Source organism: Micropterus dolomieu, linkage group LG03 (genome assembly GCF_021292245.1).
Source record: "Micropterus dolomieu isolate WLL.071019.BEF.003 ecotype Adirondacks linkage group LG03, ASM2129224v1, whole genome shotgun sequence".
Lineage (NCBI taxonomy): Eukaryota > Metazoa > Chordata > Actinopteri > Centrarchiformes > Centrarchidae > Micropterus > Micropterus dolomieu.
The window spans coordinates 15,521,498-15,547,053 of NC_060152.1; the positions used below are offsets into that span (position 1 = coordinate 15,521,498).

At 41.3% G+C, this 25,556-nt stretch overlaps 2 protein-coding genes across 7 annotated transcripts in view; one reads left to right on the forward strand and one right to left on the reverse strand.

Moving 5' to 3' along the window:
• Positions 1–4,370: 4,370 nt before the first annotated feature.
• flad1 (flavin adenine dinucleotide synthetase 1) lies at positions 4,371–14,757 on the reverse strand. Of its 5 annotated transcripts, none has more exons than XM_046044087.1 (11): positions 14,648–14,757; positions 11,042–11,135; positions 10,649–10,817; positions 9,261–9,638; positions 7,539–7,652; positions 7,180–7,447; positions 6,681–6,828; positions 6,238–6,336; positions 5,949–6,138; positions 4,842–4,915; positions 4,371–4,756 (listed from the first exon to the last, which is right to left on the reverse strand). In XM_046044087.1, exons 2-11 carry the CDS (start codon positions 11,047–11,049, stop codon positions 4,621–4,623), a joined length of 1,584 nt encoding a protein of 527 aa, XP_045900043.1. In that variant the 5' UTR covers positions 11,050–11,135; positions 14,648–14,757; the 3' UTR covers positions 4,371–4,620. The 5 variants fall into 5 exon arrangements, with proteins under 5 accessions (XP_045900043.1, XP_045900044.1, XP_045900042.1 ...); XM_046044088.1 differs by lacking the exon at positions 14,648–14,757 and adding an exon at positions 12,188–12,233; XM_046044086.1 differs by lacking the exon at positions 14,648–14,757 and adding an exon at positions 12,153–12,213.
• Positions 14,758–14,829: 72 nt separating this feature from the next.
• Positions 14,830–25,556, forward strand: part of shc1 (SHC (Src homology 2 domain containing) transforming protein 1) — a 21,710-nt gene continuing 10,983 nt past the window's right edge. Inside the window, exons 1-2 of one of the 2 annotated variants that reach the window (XM_046044084.1) lie at positions 14,830–15,022; positions 19,903–19,947. In XM_046044084.1, the coding sequence (XP_045900040.1) occupies positions 19,936–19,947 (12 nt within the window). In that variant the 5' untranslated portion in view covers positions 14,830–15,022; positions 19,903–19,935. The remainder of the gene's footprint in view (positions 15,023–19,902; positions 19,948–25,556) is intronic. The other variant, XM_046044085.1, reaches the window with a different exon arrangement.

A 25,556-nucleotide genomic window follows, 5' to 3' on the forward strand; every position in this document is an offset into this window, starting at 1 on the left:
TCTACTCGGCTCCCTGGACGCGTTTGGCGTGCCTCGCCAGGCAGCGCCCTCAGACTCAGCCAGCGAGACCGGCCTTTTGTTCGCTTGAAGCTACACACCTGAAGTGCCACGACATCGATCTGCCTTCAGTTTCTTTATTTCTTTTGTTTGTTAAAGTTATCAGTCCGTTAAGTTACACTGGACTAATTCAGGAACGACTAAGTTCCATTTTAAGCCTTTTTCGTTGAGCCAACTTCACCGAGGTCAGACCAAGCCACGTGGTCTCGCCAGCTACAACGAAGGAAACCCGAAAACAGCCGAATTGCCAGACGGAGGAGGCGTTTTCAATCAGACACAGAAAACCCCGGAGAATCCCTAGCAAAAAGCCAGGATCGGCAGCTAGCGTGGGACCCGTGCAACAGGCCAAAAGCAGGCTGTTGACAAGCAGTAAGACTTAACACACGTTCTGTGATCAGATGTCCATTTTAACTCCTAAATTATAGCATTAGTTTACTTTAATTAGCTCTTCTATGCCGTATGAGTCAAATGCTTCCCACAACCGAACCTCCAGGCTCATTGTTCAGCAAATGTTTATGTTCCCTGTATCCAACCATCTTTTTATCACCTTAGTTAGAGAATAAATTCACTGTAATATAATCAAGAGCTGTGTGTGTTGCCTATTTCTAGTTCCTGCCAAGAGAATTGACCCTTTAGATATGAGACTGACTGACTGATTTAAGATAATTGAGCGATTATTAACTAACTGATCACTAGTAATAATTGTATAATTATTAAAACTACCTAGAGGTCCGGAGACTCTAGGATTATAACAACTCCGGTGGTGCCCTGAAACGAGAAAAATTTTGATTTTATGAATATTAATTCATAACTGGGTTTCAATTCTCATAAATTTATTAAATTGCATGACTAAAATTTAGGTCTGCTACAACATAAATATTATTTCCATGCCTGATTTTGGATATTTTACATTGATTCATACATTATGTATACAAAAATGGCCTCAAAAAAAGCAGGGCAGGACTTTCGGGATACTAAAAATCCAGTCCTAATCTTTAAAAATAGGAAACAGGTGACATTGGCTGGGCCTTTGTAGTGTTAAGCATCTCTCATCTTTCTAACACCCTGCACCATATTTAAGTTATGGCTGTTGAGTGCAAATGAGCTCCAGTTGAGTTGAGCTGAGCTGATTTTTTCCCCATCAGTTTTCCACATGCTGGTTGAAGCTTCATAGACCCTGGCCCCTTTATGTTAAAGTGTGCCCACTGTGTGAAAGCCATTTCTGGATGCATCCCGTGTGTGGCTACGAGCAGGGGGTCTTGGTTCTGCGTACTGGACTGCGAGCTGTGACAAACTTAGGATTATGAGACTTGTCTTTTTTATTTGAACACACACCAAAAGCAGACACAAACGAGCTAAGTCAGTCACACTTCACATGGCGGCAAGCAAAGCAGCCTCCTTCCTCATTCTCCATCCCACATTCTCCCTTCCTTTCTTTCTCTCTTACTTTCATCCACTTTTAATGTGTGACACTTTGATACTGATACATCCTATTTCCCGTGTTCTGGTCGATTGGCTTTACATGCAGATGGGTTGGTAATTTGCATAGACTCAAAGGTCCCCCTTCTCTCCTGATGCTTTCTGACAACGGAGTGTCTATTCATCTCTGTGTTAAGCATCCCTCCTAGGACATCGCCTGAATTGCTGTCTCATGCTGCTTCAAGTCTCGTTTTACACTGCAGGAACTGCTGAGGAATTGGATTAGGAACATATTGCTTTAAAGAAAAGCATCACAGTCACCGAGGCAGGCTCGCATCTGAAATGGATAGTTCACTCCGATATCAAAGCTTGTCACATGTTTTTGTATAAAGTCACACTAAGTGTGTAACAGTGATCTTAAGTCAAGCTGAGTCCATTTCACACACACACTGTTAGATCTGTGGATTGTTATATCTTAGTCCCACCTGGGAGATCTATAGAGAAACACTGGAGTGTTTCAGTGGAGTAACAAGGAATTATGATGCCAATGTGGTGGTGGTAACTCCGATCACCCCAATTGTTCTTATCCTCACATCACCTTAAGTGGCTGCTGTGATCATACTTCTACCGGCCAACTTAAAATCTGTCTTTGGAGAACCAATTAAGTTTAAATATGCCCAGGAGGGAAAAAATAGCTCTTTTTTATTTCTCCTTGTTCCACTTTGTCTGAAATGACACAGAAGTTGCTGTATCAGAATTTTCTAGAATGTTTTGTTTGCAGTTTTGTGGATTTCAAACGCATCCTATTTCAAAGCACAGCAGTGTGAAATTAAAAACTAAGACATTCATAAATATGCAGCTGAGGACCACACACAAAAAAGTATTTTAGTCCAGATACTTTAAGGCCCCTGGTCAATACCCATATCCTCTCTTCTGACTCAGTTTTCCGGGTCAAAATCAAAACAACATTTTGAAATTCAGAAGAACTGAACAAAAATCCAGAGTTACAATACACAGGAAAGGCAGTTATGAAGGAAGTGGTGCGAGTCGTGCGATGATACAGCAGAGAGTGGGTGGATACAGTAGTGAAGCCAAAACAGACATGAAGGATGAAACAGCCAAGTGATAGTGATGGAGTGACAACTGAAAGAGGATGAAGATGAAACTGTGGAAGACAATGGCACAAAATGACAAAGGTAATAAACTTTAGAAAGATATACAAATGTCAAAACAAATTTAGCATCCCTGGCATGATAGCAAATGCTGTGGAAGAAGTATTCATATTTTTACTGCATTTTACTGTTGTCCATGTCGAGCGGATTTCAACTACTTTCATATCATTCCCGAGTATCACAAGATAAATCTGTGTGTGTGAATGTATGTGTGATGGGGTAGGATCCTGACGTGATTAATGAGGTAGGATACAAGAAAAAACAAAGTTCTGCTCCACAAATGTGCATTCAATTTTTTTGAATTTTCTTGGGGCACAGACACGGTTTTCTGTGTGGGGTCACAGGCCAAAAAGTGGTTGGGGAAGCACTGGTTTAACCTTTAACAATGCATTTATAATAAATTGTGTTTTATAAGAGTTTTGGAGTAAAATCTTAAACTATAGGCTAACTCATAACAAAGGCTGTGAGATAAATCACAATCAGCTTTATTGTCCATGTATGTGTACACATAATAGAAATTTGATAGTGGTCTTAAACATTTAATAACTCCCTGAAATGTAGTGGAGTAGAAGTATAAAGTAGCATAGAAATACTCAAGTACCTCAAAAGTGTAGGCCCTACTTGTGTGCAACATTTGAATAAAAGGAATTGCTTTCCACATCTATGCAACTTGCAAGTGATAGGCTTACTAGGAGAAAAACGAAATATCACTATAAAAGTCACGTTTATGAGCAAAGTAACATATTGTATGTGAATATATCACTAAAATAATATTAGAGGAATATTGGAGACATTAGAAGAAACTGAGGAACTAGAAAGCTGAAATAAGAAATTTACTTAAACTGGAACAATGACATGACTTAAGTTTATTAATTTATCAACTGCTTACACATCAAATGAATCCATTATATACTCTTACTTATTGGACACAGTCACATAAGCAGAACCCAGCTCAGACACATCGTCTATAGGAATTTTATTTTTTTCCAACACAAATCTCGTAATTCCAAACAATGTCCCAGTGTTTTTATCACACCACCAAACACAAACCATTACATTTCTGCTGTGATTATGAAGCCTCTGTTCATTGCCTCTTTTATTACTGTTATTATTAATAAATCAAGCAAGCCGTGAAGCCCGGACAGATAAGTTGGTGGGGGGGGGGGGCTGGAGGTGGTAATTGCTGGTGTAACAGTGTGTGCAACCCCGCGGTGGCCTCGTAAGCGACCCGCTTTATTAGATCGGCCGGTATCGATTCTCGCTGCGCGGTGTTGACTAATCTCCAGGCGGGGAGAGGGAGCGGGCGGATCGATGAGCCTGGATTCAATCATGTCTGGGAGCAGAGGAGGTGATTTTTTTGTAATCACGGGCGCTAAATGGAAAAAGTTGAGAACAACGCGCCCGTGAGGTGCGCAAAGAGAACTACATCACACTATTCTTTTTTCCAGGGGACAGATGCACTCTGCAATTACGTATATTCAGCGCGAGACACGGATGAATCAATGAGCCTGCTGCTGGACACTAGTTCCTGAAACTTGATTTTCTCACCTTGACAGAAAACCTTTCATAGTGGCTGTCTTGCTGGCCAGATTGTTCTTATTGGATTTACAAATAAGGCAAATGGATTCATGAATAATATAAACCAAGAGCCACATTGAAAGCCCTGCACACACTGCCATGTGTATGTGAGACTTCTCTTAAAATAGTAACATGACAATGGAAAAAGATGACACAGATTGATGTTTTATTCAACAGGACAGAGAGCCATTACTTTAGAGTGAAACACATTTATATGCATGCTCGCTCCTACACACACAGACATACAGACTTTCTTCACAATCTCATTCTGAAAATATACACATGAGGTCTTGATAAAAATGTCAGTTCTATGTGTGCGCAGGGGGATGATTTGAGATCTGAAATTCTGGCTCCATCATCAGCAACAGGTGACACGGTAAGAAGCGAGACTACATCAGGCCCGGGAGTTTCGCTCCTCTTCTTCATTCTCCAGGAGGTAGGCTGGCTTGTATCGAGTCACCCCCTTCTCATCCACCACCCGGAGGGAAGCATTTCGACAGGTGTTGTCCATACTGCCCAGCGAAGTGTACCTGTGGGTCGACAGAGACGTTTAAGACCAATAATTCCACACTTAAGATGTCATAATAAATGCAAAATTATTGAATGTATTCTTACCCTTTATCATAGAGAATACAGTAGGGCACATATAAGGTCCTCAAGAGCGACCAGATGTCGTGATACGTCCAATCCTGTGGAGTGTTGAAGACATCAAATTTAATTAGTTTGTGACTGAATTATGATTAGTTAAATCTAGGGATTCCTTTGAAATGCACTCAAGCTACATAAAGTATCGCACAATGAAGTCAACTGCAGAGCATCCCATTGTTTCCCCTATGTATATATCTATCATGCGTACCAATGTGGTCACAGTACGACCGCTAACAACCTTTCCAAAAGTATTTTCCAGTAAATACATTAACGAATATATAATAAAGCAGGTGGCATTGTGTTCCTGCTCATGTACATCTATTCTTCAGTGAGCCTAAGCAGATAAAAGAGAAACAACTTCAGAGGTTGCTGTCTACAAAAGACAGACTCTGTCATAAAAACCTGCACAATGTAATTCAATCCAGCACAACAGACCCGCAATAAATTCTATCATGTGGAGCTTTTAATGTTAAATATCTGTTGAGAATGTGTCACAGAGGTGCTGACTCACATCACCAATTTGTTTTGGGATTATTTTGGATAGCATTACGTTGTACAGGTGTACCTACTATCTGTGTGTGTGTTGGGGGGGAGAGTGCAAAATATATGGGCACAAAATATGCATAGCATCATTTAAAGCTTCACAAATGCAGTATTAATGTTGTGCTGTTGAAATGCATTAAACTGTGCCTGTGTTGTGATATTTTGTTTACACCCTGTAGATATGCGTTCTGAAACTTCAGTCAAGATGACAAATAACATTAAGTGTAACAAGGAGAAATTGCCTGGCTAAAGCGGTGAAAACAGATTTGTATTACCACTCAAAACAGTTTCACCCGTTACTTTAAAAAAATGGAGGTAAATGAAGGACTGCTTGGTTCTTATTTTTATAATGTCAGCAGGTGCTCTTAAGAGTAAACAAAAAATTAGGTGAGGTAAACCTCAATGTCCAACAGTTACTTTAGTTTAACTTGTGTTTTGGTTACACGTTTTTTTAGTTGACTGCTTTTTGATTTTGAGGTCTTTCTTTCTTCATATATATATATATATATATCTGAAATTTGTGTGTCTCACTAGTAACGGGTTGACTCTCATATAGTCTGGCCAGCCGGGGTCAGTGGGACACATGGGCGTGAGTGTGTGCGAGTATGGGTCACTCCTCCTGGTCCCCATCAGGACGGCTTTCAGCTCCGGCCTCCGCTCCTGCACCTCGCTCAGCGCCTGCCGTATACTGCCCTCAACGGAGATAATCTCCAGGTCATATCTACGGGATAATTGAAAAGATATTAAAATACATAAAATAAAAAACAATCAGCTGAAATGTATTTGTTACAGCATGCAATAGGATAGGCTGGTGGTTCACCTTTTTATAGTGTCCTGAAGGAATCTCTCCATTTCTGGGAATGGAGAGACAATACGGATATAAAGAGCTTTCACCTTTTCTTTAACATCTGGATACCGCCTGAGAATGGCAGGAGAGAGAGAAATGGGATATAGAAAAAGAAAGATAAAAAAAAGGGGCACAGTAAACAATTAGATTACATGTTCCCGTTTATCCTTCACCATCTTCCGCCATCTGTCCAGTACAGAAAAGTCCAAACTGTCTTGTCCAGGATTTTTCTCTGGTTGCTGCTGAACTCATTTCCCTCTTCACTTGCTGTAACGCCCCACTGCACAGAAGTGGTATCATTATGTTTTTAATTTAAATCTCCCTTTCATCTCTCGCAGGTCATTTGTTTTGTCCTGATTAAATCATTCCTACCCCTAAATGTGTTCTAACTGTCTTGTCTCATCCCCTCCTGTTACCGTTTCAGCGCTGCATAGTAGAGATGGAGCAAGGCCGTGCAGTCTTTGCCTCCGTTGAAGCCGACGCAGACCTCCTCTGTCGAATACTGATCCAGTGCAGCCTCTATTGTTTTCAGCGCAGACATAACTTTGTTGCCCAATGGTGTGCCTGCGGAAAATGAAATCCACAGCGAGAGGACGTTTTACAGTAAATGTAGTCAAATTTTGTTAGTTATAATATAAATTAGCTCTCATTCTTACATCAAATTCACAGTAAAAATATCTACTTTGAAATATCTGCTTGTCTTTTATTGATGCTTGATTCTATTCTGTTCAGTCTCATGCCAGTAATATTCTTTTTATAATCCACCATGATTTTACAGCAATTACTTTAATTCTTTTGCTTCTTTTATTGGTCCCAATGCTTGTGTAAAGTGTAAGAATTCTCTGTAATATTCACGTTATATTAAGTTGATATAGTTTAACTGTCATCTCCCACCACCCTCTGTCTCCCCCTCACCACTCTTGGCCAGTGTGTACACCTCAGCTGTGGCGACAGACACCGGGTCAGTGACTAAGGTCACCACGCTACCCTTGGGCAGCTCGTCGACCAGCTGTGCCCGGGCTTTGTCCACCTCCTCCTGGCTATCTGAGTCCAGGTACAGCCTGACTCTGTGATAGTTGCTCAGCCAGGCAGGGTAGGAGCCCAGAGCCACCTTCCGGCCCCAAGCAGCCTGCAGTTTGGTCAGCACGGGGGCGATCTCCGTTTCATCTGCGTTCACAAACACCTAAGGCAAAGATCTCTGGTTAGCTCGCTTATACTATCAAAACACAGTATTCAGATGTGTTTGTATGTGACAGGTATGCTCATGGTGTTACCTCACGAAAGTGAAACGTGGTCCCTGAACCAGCAAAGAGGTGCTCCAGCCCACTGAAGGCCCTCTCCATCAGAGCCGGGATCCCAGGAAAGATATACACGTTACGCACACTGACCTGGGAGAAGGAGGTGGATCTTTTACATACTGGAAGGATAAATGGGCCAGGCAGTCAGTGTTTTCCTAAACCTACAGCTTTGATCATTCTGTGTGTGTTTTCTGTTTGAGGTACAACGAATACTTCCTATAACATGTATGTTAAGGTAGTTAACACCTTGGTGTCCGTCTTGTTACTAAAGTTTTAAGCCTGTAAAAAAAAGTCTAGATTCTATTTAAAATGTCTGTAAACTCATATTGATATGTGCCAGTTTCTTGTATATCTTTTTATTCCACTTGAAAGATGTGATTTTTTTCCTTACATTTTACCAGAGTAGCCAATTGTTTTCAGATCCAATCTTTTCCATCAGTTTGTCAGGGAAGGCATGGCCTATGTTCTGAGTGTGTTATGGTACAATCAATGTAATGTTTAATATAGCCTACTGCATGAAAAATGTAGTTAAGGTAAGGTAAGGTAACTTTATTATCCCCGAGGGGCAATTTGCATTATAGCCAGCAGTAACAAATATATTTATCAGACCACAACAATAAACACAACCACAGTACAATATAATTTAAAATTGAATTTACAGGGTATTATTAACAATGGTGATAACAGCCGGATGAATGACCTTTTTAATCGGTTTGTTCTGCATCGCGGCAGACTATATCTGAGCCCGGATGGCAGCAGCATAAATTCACCCCAAAAAGGATGACTGGGATCAGCCAGGATGGCTCTCGCCTTCTTCAAGGATCTGACCTTATACACGTAATGTAGATCATCTAAGGGTGTGCCAACAATTTTGCTGCATACCTTCACGATACCTTGCATGTGATTTTTCTGTTTAATGGAAAGTGACCCGTGCCAGCAGATCTCTCCCAGAAGAGAAAGTGAGAACTGATTCAATAAAACAGGAATAAAACATTTTCATAAAAACAGTGTCGACATTAAAACTACTTACTACTTACTTAATGCACATATTAGTGTGCTACAGCATTTCAGTAACTTACTGGCACTAATGATTCATTTTAATTCGAGCTAAGTACATGTTTGTGTGTTGTGCATCTCTACTTGAAACTGTTCAGTGTGAATATAATCATAAGCTACTACAGATGTTAATCATACAGAGCACTATGGTCTTCATTAAAGAAAAGTATCAATATGTTATGTTTGAATTTCTGCAAACTGCAACAAAAACACTTGCTGCTGTGTCTTGCTGTTTTCTGTAAATGTTTTGCCCACTGTGAGAAACTGCGTTTTACTTCTGCACTGTCTGATTAGCAGTTGATGTTGCAATCTGTCTTCTGAAATAACCCCAGAACAGGATGAAACACACAGACAGAACATTATGTGACTCTGAGTGGACATGTTTCTGATAGTTGTGTCAGCTAAACAATTAGTTTGCCCCCCAAAAGAACCTACTGAAAAGGAAATACACAGCACAACAGATATCCGGGACATCTATTTTAACAAAGGCTGCAAGCAGGCAGTCAGTAGGTGGGGGGTACTGATCCTTTGTAGCTTGGGTATAACTTGATCTAATTTAGTGTTTTATGACAACACGATCCACATTATTTGCCAACTGCAGGTAATCTAAACTAATCCCCCCTCCATCCTGCGTTCACTCACCACTGGGTAGCGTTGAGGCTGTCCAGTCTGAGGGTCAATTCCATAGTTGAGTTTGGCTGAGCGAGGCACCATGGCCAGCTTCATAGGAGCACTGCTCTTATCCACAACCCCAAAGAATTCCTCAACCAGCTGGGCGAGCTCAGGGTGGGGATGTAGCTCCTCTTGGAATGCCATGGCAACGCTCTCAAAGGTGACATCGTCATGGGTGGGGCCTATGCCCCCTGAGGTAAAGAGGTGTGTATACTGAGAAGAAAGGAGGGCCACCTCTTTGGCAATGACCTCTTGTACATCTGGTATGACTGTTATGCGCTGCACAGAAACTCCAAGCCTCCTTAGTGCCCGTGTCAGAAAGCCACTGTTGGTGTCAACGGTGTGACCCTGGCAGACAACGGACGAGAAGAGACACTTGGTTAGATTCAATCTGGTGTTTCCACCCTCACTTGAATATTACATTCAAGGACTTGACAATGACTCACAGTGGCCATGTTTTGAGGGTAAGACATGACACTGGACACAATCAAAGGCTTCATGTTTAAATCATGATCATGTCAAGTCAAGAAACAACGGTGAACTTGTCATTTTAAAAAACGAGCACTCCTGTCACATCAAACAACCATCATAGGAATATGAAACGGTCCAGAGAGCTGAGGCATACTGATGAATTGGGATGTCTTGTTAGGATGTATACATTGATCAAAATCTTACTTTCAAGTGCACAGATTTATTCAAAAAGAGTGAGAGTTTATTATGATTTGCTCAAATCCACAAACTTTTAAGGACTCTCAGGGATAAGCATCAAAACGGTGCTGGTGACAATGAGGGGAAAAAGGTTTGAAACATAGAACTTATACTGGAGGACTATGAATACACACTCTAAGTTGCCAGTTTATTGAAGACAACATGATTAAATGATTGATTTTGTCCACCCCATTTATATAATTGAGAAAAGGTTAAATAGCACCTTTCTGAATAACGCAATACAGTTTAACAGCCCCACAAACTAAATCCTCCAAAATCATCATTAACGCCTCTCTAAAACAGTTTAAACAAAAACGAAACATTAAACATTCATCAAGGTTGCATTTATTGAAAAACTGTTGCATTAGTCTGTGGTTTAGCTGGGTGTGCCTACTAAACTGTCAACTTGCATATTCTGCTGTATGCTTTACAAACAGCCCAGTATTTCAATAATGACATAATAAATAATGTACCACATACACCCAATAACAATATAAAAAGGAATAATACAGGGCTGCTATAGAAGATCAAAGTTATAATGAAGATGATATTAAGGTGATGATAATGGGTTTCTCAGTAAGATACTGTCAATAACACAAATGCAGCTCAAAAGTTGTACAAAACGCAAGTATCCATCAACACTAAATCACCTTGAGAATCTCATCTCCAATGATGAGAATGGCTGCAGTGCGAGGATCCCCGTTGACTGCAGAGGACGGACTGGAGTCCTGGTGGTTTGTGGACATGGTTACTTTGCAGAGTTGAGCCGTCAGTCTCCTCACACGCACCGCTGCTCTACTCAGCTTTGAAAACGCAAGGCTAGAACACAAAGGAAAACGGTTTACGACATTGTTCATTAGGCATTTACATTTAGCTTCTTTCTGTCTGTTCAGGTATCAATACTGAACAAAGGCACAAATCTCCCATGGCAATTGCAGCTCTATACAGTAAAGTACTTTTGTGTGTTCTCTATATATTTTCCATTGCTTTTGTGATGACCCATTGTGCCTATGAAGATCAGTAAAGTTAATTTTCAATCTTACATCAACATTAAGAATCCATACGGCGTATTCCAAAATGTTTAATCACAGTTCAAGCCCTCTTCTCCTTCATAACTTGTCTCCTACCATAAAGTATCTGGGAAGAGACACACAAAGGAGCCGTTTAGAGAAAGAAAGAAAGACAAGAAAGTAGAAAGAAGAAAAAATCATGAGCATTTGTGCATTTTGTCAGAAAAAACAGTGAATCAACTAACAATGACATCTTTTGAGTTGTTTCTTCATATCCATGGCAACTGATAGGGCCTGAAGCTTAATAGTGCAAGCTGATATTCAATCCATTCAATTCATTTATATCTGGGAAACAAATATTCTAATTCTATTTAAGGAGCCATGTCCTTGAATGACATTGGTACACCTTCAAACTGGATAAAAACGCTGTTAGGCCTCACTTGCATTGTCAATAGCTGTCTATAAGTTGTCTGAAGCAAATGTGTAGAACTGACAAATAATGGTAAAACATGCTGATAGGAGTCGTATGGAAAGAAGAAAACACAAGATATGTGGGGAACTGAAAGCTGGACAAAAGATCCAATGATTCACGAAGTCAAAGGAGGAAGACAATGTCAACTACTTCACTGTGTGTGTGTGTGTGTGTGTGTGTGTGTGTGTGTGTGTGTGTGTGTGTGTGTGTGTGTGTGTGTGTGTGTGTAAAAGTTTAGCCTTCACGTTGTATGCATTATCTGGACAGGACTGATAGGAGTTACAGGAGCATACTACCATCTTCACTTGACTGCACTTTGTAAATTGCGTAACACTGTAGTGACGTAGTTGATCCTCGTGCAAATCCGTTCGCCTACATACAAACTACATTACCCCAAATGATGGATTCATATCAGTCAAAGCGTCAGGAACTGACAAATCCCAACTAAATGTGACATGTCGCCTTGTTAGGTTAACTTACTTAGCGTTAACCCACTGTTGGGGGGCACTAGCAGCAAGCACGCACTAGCATTCAAGTACACTTAACGTGACATATTGGCTTATATTCTCGTTCTACTGCCGATTCATCTCCACTAACATATACTGTGAGAAACACGCGGTATCTTGTTTTTGCAATTTGGTAACCAAACTCATCAAAACCTAGGCAACTTACTCCTGAGCCGCATATGTCCTTCTTATGCATCTTACCGTTTGTGCCTACATGTCACTTACAAGACATGTCGTTTGCCGTCCAATCACAAACAGGAAAGGGTTTTACTGGGAGGTTTGAGAGCCAATCAAATTTTCGGAGGCGGGTGTTAACGTCATTCTTTTTATTTCCACGGAAGTAACTGAAAGATTGTCCTTTTTGTGCAAGAATCAACAAAGACAATGCGGACCGATATATATCGTTTGGCCAGTATGACAAATAAAGGATAAACGAGTGGCACCGACAACTCGTATATCTGCGAGTTGGCACTTTATACCATCTCCACACGGATAGCATAATGCTAACTGCCAAAGCATTCGTCTTCTCTTACGCCTATTCGTGGGAGATACTGAGATCACTATAAGTCGTGTGCCTCTGCTGGCTGGAGGAGTCTATAAATGAGTGTGCTGTTGGTGCTTGTCTGTGGGTGGCGCATGTTGGCATGTAAAACAGATAGTCTGCCGTTCTGCAAAATAAAAAGAGAGTGGAAAGACAATTTCTTATTTTCCAGTATTTTGTTGGCATGAGAAAACGTTCAACGATCAAACGTTGATGAAGATACGTTAAATGTGAAGAATAAAAAAAGGAATACATTGAAGTTCTGAGGGTGGTATTAATCATGCTTTTGCACTATCCATGGTGTTCACCTAATTATAAGATAAGAATATTGCAGATGGGTCTGCAAATAAATGTATATAAAACCCAATTCTGCCAGGGAAAGAAAAAATGGAGAATCATAGTTAGGAAATAAAAATTTAAACTAGGCTACATGATAAAACATACTCATGATAAGTCAAAATAATGAAATAAGTCAGTATTAAGACAATATAGAAGTGATAATTATGAGATGTGCCAACATACATGTAGGCCTACTCACCGGCCACTTTATTAGATACACTTGTTAAACACAAGGCAAATATTTAATCAGCCAATCACGTGAAAGCAACTCAGTGCATTTAAGCATGCAGCCATGGTCCAAACAATCTACTGAAGTTCAAACCAAGAATCAGAATGTGAAAAAAAGGTGATTTAAATTACTTTGTATGTGGCATGGTTTGTTGGTGCCAGACAGGTTGGTTTGAGTATTTCAGAAACTGCTGATAGAAAAGGCAACAGTAACTCAAATAACCACACAACCGAGGTATGCAGACGAGCATTTCTGAACGTACAACACAACAAACCTTGAAGCAGATGGACTGCAGCAGCAGGAAACTCAGGCTACAATTGGCTTGGGCTCACTAAAATTGGACAATGGAAGATTTTATAAAAAACCTTGCCTGGTCTGATGAGGATAGGTTTCTGCTGCAACATTCAGATGGTAGGGTCAGAATTTGGCGTAAACAACATGAAAGCATGGATCGATCCTGCCTTGGGGTGATGCTGTAGGTGATATTTTCAGGGCACACTTTGGGCCATTTAGTACCAACTGAGACGCCTACCGGAGTATTGTTGCAGACCATGTCCATCCCTTTATGACCATTGTGTACCCATCATCTTATGGCTACTTCCAGCAGAATAACGTGCCATGTAACAGAGCTAATATTATCTCAAACTGCTTTCTTGAACATGACAATGATTTTACTTAAATAGCCTCCACACCAGATCTCAATCCAACAGAGCACCTTTGGGATGTGTTGGAGCTGGAGAATAGCATTGTGCACGTACAGCCAACAAATCTGCAGCAACTGTGTGACGCTGTCATGTCAATATGGACCAAAATCTCTAATGAATGCTTTCAGGACCTTGTTGAATCTATGCCACAAAGAATTAAGACAGACACAAAAGTGTCTCTAAATTGGCACTAGCGAGGTGTACCTAATAAAGTGGCTGGTGTCTGTTTTCTTTTCGTGGTAGAGATTTGCTTCGCTAATGTAGAGACAGGCCTATTTCACAGATCATCAGTGGCAAAAGCAACAAATCCATCAAACTGTTAAAATGTATGGAGCATATATGAAAATCAGTGTTTAGACAGCGATATCCATCAAAACTGTGCTGATGGCAATTCATTTTGTCCATCCTATTTATATAATTTAAGGTAGGCTAAAGAACACCCCTCTCTAAAATGCAATGCACAGTTCAACAGCACCACAAATGAATCCTTCACAATGATCAGTTGAATCAACACCTCTCTAAAACAACAAAAAGTTTTAACAAAAACTGAACATTATAACAGTCATTAGATGTAGCTAGGTATGCCTAATACACTGGAGTATACTGCTGTATGCTTTACAGATATTTAAACATGTACATTTCCATGGTAATAACGTCACAATACTAAATAAAAATATACCACATACACTCAAGGGATACTACAGGATAGAATAAAGTTATGATATTATATTAAAGGTAATGACAATAAAGAAGTGATTTGTCTCTCTAATACAAGAAGTCGTGGTCTTGCGGTGACTACAGGACGAAAATAAAACTACACTTCGCATATGATTTTTAAGGTAACTTACATTTTAGTGCTTTCAGCTTGCGATGTGGGATTTCTACGATTGTGCAATCTGCACTGAATGGGCCAGGTGCAAAACAGGGCCAAACACACACACACACACACGATTCGTGGCCAGATGACGTTGCCATTTGTTCGCGGAAGTGGCTTCTGTCGTGACCGTGGAGGGGGAGGCTGGGGGAGGAGGAAGGAAAGGAAAGGGTGAGGAAAGAAGAAGTTTAGACTCATCTCTTATGAAGTTAATGAAAGCTGAAAGGCGCCCGACAGACAAAATCACCGACCTTTTGTCCTTTTAGATGAAATTGTAAGCTAAAGTTTGGGCAGCAACAGCTTGCTGGACAGGAGGGGCGAGACGCGGGGAAAGGAAGGAAGATAGCTGGTAAGTTGCTCGTTAAAAGTTGACCACACTTTTCGGGGAGGGGGGGGTGGCATGGTTTGCACTGTGTGCGTGCTGTGAGTCAGTATTCCACAGTTGTTGTAAGTTAACACATGAAAAGTTTGAGGAAATGGTCCACTTACAATCTTTGCGGTGCCCGCAGGAAAGCATTGTTCTGCCTTTATAAAGTCGTATGCTTGTGTTATTTAAAGACATCTCAGTAGTGTAGCCTGTCGGGCTACTGTAAAAATGTAGCTCATGATCCCACTGGGCTATACATACACACTCTAGCTAAATGTTTAACTTTGTGTTCGTCTTCGCGCTGTCAGACGAGTTTTCACCTTTTGTTATTCTAGCCTAAAGTCTTAGTAGCTGCCAGGTGAGCAACGTTGTAGCGTAAGCTCTGTAGCTAGTTTAAAATAGGTAATGATGAGGAATCAACTGAGTGGCTCACATCGCATTCTTCTTTCAGTAAATTAATAGAGAATAGGTCACTAAAATGCCTTTGTTATATAAAGGCTTATATAAATATACTAGGCACAGCAATATTCTCAAATTGAGTTAGAGCTGATATTCAGGCGATCAAGCAATAAGAATGACATTAATCAGCAGCTGTTTTGATAATCAATTAACAGTTTGAGACATATTTCATGCAAAAGTGAGTAATATTTTACAGGTTCTATTCTCTCCAATATGTAAAGGGTTTCTTCTTTTCTTTGTTTTATATGACAGTTAACTGGATATATTTGCATGCTGCAACTGTTGGTCAGACAAAGCAAGTAATCTGAATATGTTGCCTTTGAGAAATTGTGATTTTTCACAGCTCTTGATGTTTTATTGACAGAACGATCATTAAGAAAATAAAAGTCATGTCAGGTCTAGTTCAAATTTATTGCCACTTCCCCAATATAGGCTATTAAGCATATAGGGGTGTGAAATATGGTTCCTCCCCGTCCCATGGTGCTACATATGTGACAGACATAACAAGAAAATAACTATTTCTACTACAACAAGTGCGACAGAGAAAGTATGTATACACAGAAAAGAAAATATAAAGCAAAATATAACTGTTTGTAAGTTTGTAGCTTTTTTATGTGTATGTAAAATAATTATTAGTTGCAGCCCTCCACTGAGTCTATAAAAAAGGGGGCCCGGTAGTGTCAAGAGCCGAGCTGAATTTCTTCAGGTTGTCTCAAATGGTCAGTGAGATAAGCTGTAGAGCCACAGCATGCGCACACAAATATGTATACAACCACTATTTCTTCTGCATCAAGCGTGTCAGTGGAGACAAATGAGCCAAACGCACCTCAGATGTGTTAAAACAGGGTCACTGTGACAAAGTTAAAATTCACCATGAACGAGTGAAGGACAGTGAGACGATTATGGAAACAGACTCAAGGGTATGTGGGATGATTGAGGTGACTGAAAGCAGTGGGCTCGGTGCTCTTATCAGGGTCAGCCACACCGCTCAGAGCAGCAGGCCCAGACATGATATTATATGGTGGAAGTTATCTCCGCTGATGAAATGGACAGGAAGAGAAGGTCCAATCAACAACTGATCCAAGGAAAAAATGGTAGATTCAGACACATGTCAGGAGCCAGACAAACAAGAGACGTGCACCTACACACACACACACACACATACACACAAAGGACAAAAACAACACAAACGGAAGGACACTCTGATACACAATCTGTCAGTCAAAGCAGAGCATCTTGGCCACTCTATCACAGTGCTGGCACAATCCAAAATCCACTTGATTAAAATTGGATCTGTCCAATTCCGCTCAAATCGTATCAATCACCAGTGAAAGCTTTAGTCCTGATTGATGGCGCAGCGCGACACTTGTGATTGTTACAGCTTCACTTTGACAGGTGTGTCCGCTTGTGTACATAGCCATACACTCACTTGCAGACATACATACAGTCACTTCAGAAATAAGCTTTGAGTTTTCTTGTAAGCAGTGAATGTTTGTGCTGATATTAGTCTTGAATTAGCCTTGTGATACTTAAAACTTGGCTATTGATGAAACACAGAGGCGGGGAACTAAGATGCTTTAAACGTGTCAACCTGACTTTTGACAGGACATAATGTGTGGGTGTCTGTACCATGTGAGGATGTGTTTGTCTGATGTGTATGCTGTATCTGTCTGTCGGGGTGGAGTTGTTTGTTTGCTTGTGTGTGTGTGTGTGTTCTGGAAACAAACTGTAGGAGTTTGTTTTCGAGGTCGTAGCATGTGGTTGTCCGTCTCTGCCTTTACACAATGGGACCGAGCCTCAGCTGTGTTTCCTCCTGCAACATGCTGAAGTGTTCAGTACACCGTGCAGACCGCAGTTTGATTAAAACCCTGTCCTGTGTGATGTTTAAAATGAGAAGTGAGCGGAGCTTGGTGTAATTTATAAAAAAAAAAAAAACAGAACCTAAGTCACAGTGTAATGACTGTTGATGGTATTTTTGTATTCAGTATTAGCTGGCTCTGATCTTTCTTTGGCTTTGATATATACAGTATATCAGTATGAATCTGTTGTGTCATGAGCTTTGAGTTGAGAAATATGTCTTGTGTCTTTATTGTGGTCCGTCTTTTAATTGCAGGAAGCTGAGATTGTATTTTTACAAGCCATCTTCTTTATTGCAGATCAGGGCTCCCTCACCCATGTATGGCCTAGGTAATGTTTTGGATGTACGGTTGAAGTTGTTCCTCTGCCAATCAAGATCTCCATAGGGTTAGGTCGATATCAGGTCTGGCGCAGGATAAATTCTCATTTCCTGGTCTGTCCCTGGTAGAGCTGGTATTACTGTTTTATGCTCTAGATGGTTCCCTATACTGATTCCAGAGAATAATAAATCACCACTAAGTTCAGAATCACATTCAAGACACTGAAATATTTAAGTGCTCGACTGATATAACACTTTTAAGACACAGAAAGAACTTTATTTTAATTTTGTGTAGCGTTGGCCCTAAAACAATGTTGTTGTTTTTTTAAAGCAGTGATTAAAACCAACTGTTGTTTGAGCAGCTGAAAAAACAGGGACTTGGCTAAAATAAAAGTAAATGCCGTGATGATGAAAGATGTACTTGAATTAGATAACATGATCTAAATAGTGTAAGCAGTATGGACAATGTACAATGGAAGGACTACTGAATCTAAATTTGAATGAGTTTGACTGTGTTTGCAGATTAAGGACTAGAAATATTTCTACCTTTTTTACCAATATTTATAACTTTACTGTTGTGTACTTAAATAAAACGGCAGTTTTATTTGAACAAGAACAAGTTTTGGGTTGTGTTAAAGTCTCAATCTGGTAAAGAAAAGCCTGGTTAATGTCAAAGCAGAATAGGACTGGGTATCCATTGACATTTTTTTTAATACCGGTGTCAATACAGTACCTAGTCAGGTGGAACATGGAGTATAGAGGCAATTATTCATACAATGCGGTTTGGTATCTGTACCAAAACAATATATTTTTCTAGATACCTTACGCTGAGGAATGTAAACACTTTATATAAACTCTGACCACCTTTTTTTTTGTTTTTGTTTTTTGTTTTTTGTTCACAAAACAAGCCGAACTCCCTAAACACCGACCGTTTGTTATGTTTTAACACAAGCAGCCATGCATAAAGAGAAACGTGGCTGAAATAAAATAGTACAGGCCTTCAATTGGCACAGTTATGACTTAAAACAAGAAATATCTCATCAGAGAATAAGTAAACAAGACCTGACAAAAGATTCCATGATAACTTTTGGCACATGACAGTTTCAGTCCTCAATGCTATGAACACATTTAAGTAGGCACTCAGAAAGTTTGAGTGGGAAGTGAAGAAACAGCTGACTCTATGACAACTAAACCGTTACAGCAAGGTGGAAGTTGTAAGTGAAGAGAGGCAGAGAGTGGTAGCAGGAAGGGAATGATGGAAGTAGATAGAGATGTGGGAGTGTGGTTAGAGGGGGTGGAGGCTGGGGGGGTTGGCCAACCCAAAATAGCCAGCTCACATGTTTGCTGTGTGTGGTGAGCTGTGAAACCAGCAGAAAGGCCTCCTGCTGAATGCCTGGGTAATCTAATGTTCACTCTCGCCCCTAATTTTTGGAAATCTGATTTCTCCGTGCCTATATTCATGTGCTGTTTGCACGTCTTTTCCAATCAGAGAGGCTTTCCCTTGACACCCACTCCCACTGCGCCCTCTGCGCTCATCATCGTTATCATTGTCTCTCTTGTCTCCGTAATGTGAACTGATGTCAGACAGCGTCTCAGGCTGGCAATCGTCCAGTGGGGAAAAGGTCAGTGACTAGGCCTGTTTACTCATCTACGCTCATTTTTACAGTCTAGTGTACGTAAGGGGGTGGGAGTGAGTTAGAGCAGACCGATGATGTGGCCCTGCGGCGTTTGCATTAGATCCAGTGCTCTGTCTCAGTCCGTCTTCTAATATATACTAACTAGCTGCAGCTTCCACAGACAGTCATTCCATCTACTTCATGCATAGAAACAACTAACTCGCGTTTGGCAAGCCGAGACACAAACACCCTACACATGCGGACCTTTCAGTTAATTCCTTTCATTCCACGGTGTGTTTCAACACGCACACTGGATTTTTGCCTTTCTCCTGTCACTCTTGCTCGTTTCTCTCACTTTCTGTTGTTTTCTCCCACTCAATCTCGCCCTGTCTCTGTTTTATGTCAATGTTATGTCTCTGTGTGCTTTATAAACTGGGTTGTTTATATATCAAGGAGATCCCATGACCCTCTCCACAGCTGATCCTGGGAGCAAAGCATGCTGGGAGTCAAGTATAGCTGCAAGGGCGGCATTGAAGCGCGCTGTGATCTGCTCCTTGAGTTTATGTATGCGTGCGTGTACATTGTGCTGATGTGCACTTTGGTGTTTTTAGGGTTACAGACTCACAGGCAGCCTGTGTTAGCCAATGGAATATATGGTAAGACATTCAAATGATACAAGCAGCTAATCAAAAACACGTTGTGACACCGTGGCAAAGGGGCTGCTTCTTCTCATGACAATGTGATGTCAAATAGAGAAACTCTCATGTCTAATATGAGCATCAGCTGTTCCAAAGAGATTGTTGAGAGTTTTAAAGGATATGTTAAAATAAGTAATCCCTTGGTTTTTTTGGTCTTGTAGTTAATGACTTATACAATTCGGGCTGCATAATTACAGCAAACATGCTCTAAATGAGTTTTGTAGATATTGTGTACATGACTGCAGTTTTAGTAGTAATTAAAAAAAGTACAGTTTGATTCATTTTTCATCTTGAGAGAATTTATTTTTAGTTTATTATAATTCAGCTTTATTAAATTGTGATGTTTAAGACTTTGAAATGAAAATGTGCAGTTTTGTCTGACCCATTTCGATTGGTTTCTCAGCAGCAAAAGATAGGAGTATTATACAGCAGATGAATAAAGCACTACTATAAGAAACTATACAGTATAATACATTATATGGTTGTACCCCTACCAATTATTTGAGAACACAAAGATTTTTTACTGCATGTTTTGCATCTTATATCATTTGAAGGTTTTCCACTGCAGCAGTCTAAAATAAATCAATATAGTTAGTATGCCAGTGTTCTGCCTGTCTTTCGTGTGAAACTGGAATCTAAAGCCACAGTGTGTAATCATGCATGAGTAATTGTGCAGCCCTGTGTATGTATATTTTTTTGTGGTTTTAGGTGAGTTGCCAGTTTATTAGGTACACCTATCCAAAACGAATGCAGTCTAATACAATAGTCCTGCAGTAACTCCTACCTTCATGAAGGTTATAATGTTCAGTTGGTGTTGGAACTGAGAGGCATTATGTCAAGATTGTTGTATTAGATTGCATTACTTTTAGTTGGATGTACCCAATAAACTCAACTGACTGAGTCTTTTTGATATAAATTCTGGATAGCACAAAAGTGACTCACTTATTAAAGTATACCAAGTTCTTAAAGAAAACAGTATTATCTGTCTGTCAACCCTAAGCCACCGCGTGTCATGCGTTTCACTGGTTACAGGCATGGTGCAGGCTACGGGTAGAGGGGGCTGTCTTCACGAATCACTATCATACAAATCACTTCCAGTCACATCACCGTGTGGTGATGGATATTATCTTGAATGACACTCCATCTCTCTGCAATTCTCTGATTGTGATCCTTCACGTCACGGAGTGCACTGCTTGACTACATGATGACGGCGCAGTGGTCAAACGTAGAACTGCAGGGACTGTATGTTGTGGTGTCATTTGAGGACTCCTTGCTTTCCGCTCTGCTGGGTCCCTGTGTCACTCTGAGTGGTTTCCTATGCTTACCGCCTTCTCATCAGATGTGCTTGAATTTTCGGGTTCAGTCTGTGGGGTCTCTGCTTTCTGTTTGCCTCTACAGAATCTCTCAGTTGTGATTGTGCTTGCCGGGTAATAATCTCTCCTTTCTCCTAGAGAACTCTAGTCATGGTGTAAACATGGGGAATATTTATTATGTCAATGCTAGTGTGTTTCTTTCTATTTTTTTTTTTCATTTGTCCACTTTCATCAAGGTTATATAGCGTGACCTCATGTTACACTCTGTGCAGCCCATAGAGGGAGGGTGAACCCTCTGTCTGTCTCCCTCCCTCTCTTTATCTCCCTCTTTCACTCTGTTTCTCAGGTTACCAAACATGAATAAGGGAGGAGCCTTGAATAGCCAGCATGGACAAACCTCATATGCACACACAAACCCCCCCCCCCCCCTTTCTGTTCCACATTTCCATCTCCCTTTGGAGTGTGTGCATTAATGTGCAGGAGTGCAGCATCTTGCTTTGCATACACATGTGCACTGCTAAATGACTGAGGCTGCAGAGGGAAGGTGGGGGGAAGGGGAGGAAACAGGAAGGAGGTAGGATAGGAGGTGGGGAGGGCAGAGGCAGCAGCCCCGAGTGTGTGTGTTTGTGTGTATGTATGAGAGTGAGAGAGAGAGAGAGAGAGAGAGAGAGAGAGAAATGAGAGAAAATTTGAGGCAGCATCACCCATCCAGACTGAGAGGGGGGGAGGACAGACAGCGTGATCGTCCCTCTAACAGACAGAGGTGGAAGGAAAGTGGGAATGAGAGACAGACGTGAGGGGAGAAGAGGAGCACAATGAAGGAGTGCCATTGTCCATCCTGGCAGCACTGCCATTTCACCATCTGCTGAGAGAGAGAGAGAGAGAGGCAGAGGAGGGAAGAGAAGAGGAGGCAGCCAAACAGAGGATAGGGTAGATGGAGAGGAGCTGCCGGCAGTGACTTTGTGAATTAATCGAGCGGAAGAGCGGATCAGAGGAGAAGCACGTTTTTCAGGGAGTGGACGGACGGAGAGCCAGAAAGAGGAAGGAGAGGACAAATGACCGGACAGTCTGTGGATGTTTAAACATTAATGTGGTTCTCATGTGAATATGGAGCCCAGCTTTAAATTAATCAACATGGATTGTCAACTGTATGTTTTTTAAACCAAAAAAGGAACTATTTATAACATTCATTTAAAAAAAAGAACTCTTAGGGATATTGATTAGACTCACTTTATACAAAACAATTTGAAAGACTTATTTTGAGTTCTTGTAAATATAGGCTCTCTCTGTGACTTCTGATTTTCTTTTCTCTATGAGCATAGGATCTACTCTGCAGGATGTTATACAATCATTATCTTTGTTAGCTGCTGCCCAGAATATTCAGGTTGTTTTTATGCAAGTTTTCTAAACATCAGTTGTCTTAGCAGTAAGTTATTATTGTAGTTGTTGTTGTTGTTACTGTTATTAGGAAAGTGATTATTGTTCTTTTGAAATAATACCAGACTCAGTTTTACATGCCCTAGTTGGAGTCAGTGCATGCAGCCGACATGGGATGTCAACATTGATTGGGTTTTATGGCTGGCGCGACGCCGGTCAAACTTTCATAATTTCCTGAAACCTATTGATCTTTCTAGCAGTCTGTAGTTTCTCCTCCTGTTGGAAGAAGAAGCTCTAATGTGGAGCCTCTGATGCAGCAACTAATTGCTGTCGTGTGATTTGACCGAGCGGTTATCTCTTTGTCTGAAGATTGCTGCGGTTGTCGGGACTTAGTATATATCCTCCGCAGGCATCTCTTTTAATGTCTGTTGCCATAGCAACGGGCGGCAGCTGCAGACAGAACAAGATGTGAAGTTCTCTTTTCTTGTCTTATCTTTTTAAAACTGGTGCTGTTCCATTAGGTAATTGTATTTATTTAGTAGATAAGATGAAGAAGACTTGATTAGTTTCAGTTTGTAGATTTGTTTCTTACACAGGATTTTTTTTTCTTTACTAGACAGTCTTTGTCTATGTGGAGCTCTGCAGTCTCCAAGAATCAGGGTTGTTTCAGGTCACCTGCCACCCCCCCCCCACCCCCCACCCACCCCCCAGTTTGTGTTTGTGTTGGTGTGTGTCGGCTCAGCCCTATTTGTCCTTTTCTCGTTTTTCAACTGCAACTACCATTTCATCAGTCAAGCTGATGTGCCATTATCAGGAATGACTGGATAAATTTGATTATCATACTGGTTTCACTTGTATATATCACTGTGCAGCTGCTTGGCCTTGAGGCCACTAATCACTGATCACTGGTGTGCTATGTTTGTGACCGTCTGTTCATTTTACTGTCTGTTTGTAGGTGACTCAGGATTTATCCTCATGTAGAGGGTCGTCTCCTCTGCAGTCACCTGACCTACACTGTGCTCTGTGCACTGAAACATCCTCGGGCAGCATGAGGGTTAACTGCTCATAGAGCATTTCAGCACCTCTTTGTATGAGCACCTTGGTTTTCCTCTCTAGTGCTAAGTGCATTTATGTTGGATCCTTTGCCTTTTTAAAGTGCTAATTCCCTCCCAAGACTAATTTCTGTTTTTATTAGGGGTGTGACGGACTGTTCCGTTTGCTCTGCGTGCTCTTTGATTGTCCAAGTACCGGGTGTCTTTTGCGGCTTTTCCAGCCATACTTCTTTACAGCTTTCTGGAGATTATCCCAACCTCTCTGGCAGTGCGCAAGCGTGACTGGATCCTCCATGGTGCTTTTTGGCCAAGACCAGATGGATGACTAGCTAGAATTGTTAGACAATCCTTCTGTGGTGCTAGACTGGTGTAGGCGACTGTTCCTTTGCCATGCATCCAGCGCCCACTACAAGCTGGCCCGCTGTACTTCTGACACAGTTAAGTTCTGCAATGTTAGTGTGTGGAAAACTCGACACGTCATTGGCATCACTGAAACGTTGGTGCTAAATTTACAACGTTGTGAAAGTGGTCAAGGCAAGGTGTGTGTAAACCTTGCTCTCCTTTTGAGGGAGTAAAGGTCACATTGTAAATATGACTAGTGCCTCAATAGCACTGAGTTGTAGGCCAGCCAGCTTGCTGTAGGACTGTAGGTGCAGCCTTGCCTCCAGCTGAAGTCAAACTGCTGCAGACTGTTTGAGGCACTTTGGGACTCGGTGTGAGACTGTTAATGTAAGCAGACTGTTGTTTGCCTTCTAGGTTGGTCTATGCAGAATATGAGATGTTATGTGGTGTCTGCACAGTAGTTAGTAGTGAGCATAACTGAGAGCTAACCTGCTGCTTGATAAGCCCTGCCTTAGATAAGGAAGGTAGTGGTTCCAGAACATAACACTTGGCTTGTTCATATCATATGGTGCCATGTCAATGCTCTTCTCTCAGGTAACTGACTATAATCTGGGCTTGTTATTTGAACCAGGCAGTAAAAAAGTAACTGGGTGAGAAGAGATGTGCATAGAGAGGTCAGCATACCAACAAAGTGCGGTTTTAATCGAGCATTTCAAGCTGGGGGATCGAGTTCACGTTTAACTCTGATCAGCCTCCGGCACCATTCAGGGAACCCTGGGTTGGGAGTTCAAACAGGACCATTCAGGTCTCATTACCATCACAACAAGCCCACCGGTAGTCATCATCAGCCAATGACCTACATTCTCCAGTGTTACATCACCGCCGTGCTACTGCAGTGTGTGTCACTGTACCAGACACAAACAACATCTCAGAATCAAACTACCAATCTCTAATGGTGCTCCAGAAGAAAAAAAACATCCTAACCGAGGTGGCCATTTTTAGGTAACACACTTGAACCAAAGGCAGCCTCACTTGTTTTAGCCATATCAGGAACTTTAGTCAGGAACGGGCCCAGCTCTGCTGGCCCAGTCTTAAATACAAAGTCTTTTCTTTCTGTTTTCTACTGGTGTCTAAATAGGTGACCATGCCTAGCCTCTAGCCATCCCTAATCTTAAAGTTAGAGAGACAGGAAGAGACAGGGCTCACCATTAATATATTAGACAGAGGGACTGTTAAACAGGACAGCCTGGAGAACGGGCGAGCAGACGAGGGAGGGGGTGAGGGGGAGCGAGAGATCATCTGGAAGAGGAGAGAGGAAGTGGTGGAGCGGGAGAGGGCGGAGGCGTTGGAGAGACAGAGATTGGCAGACTACATCGTGTGGAGGAAGAGAGAGGGCTTCCAGGAGAAGAGAGGAGACAGAGAGAAGGGAGGAAAGAGTGCAGAGAAAGGGAACAAGGCTGTGCCAGAAGTGATCTGGAAGAGG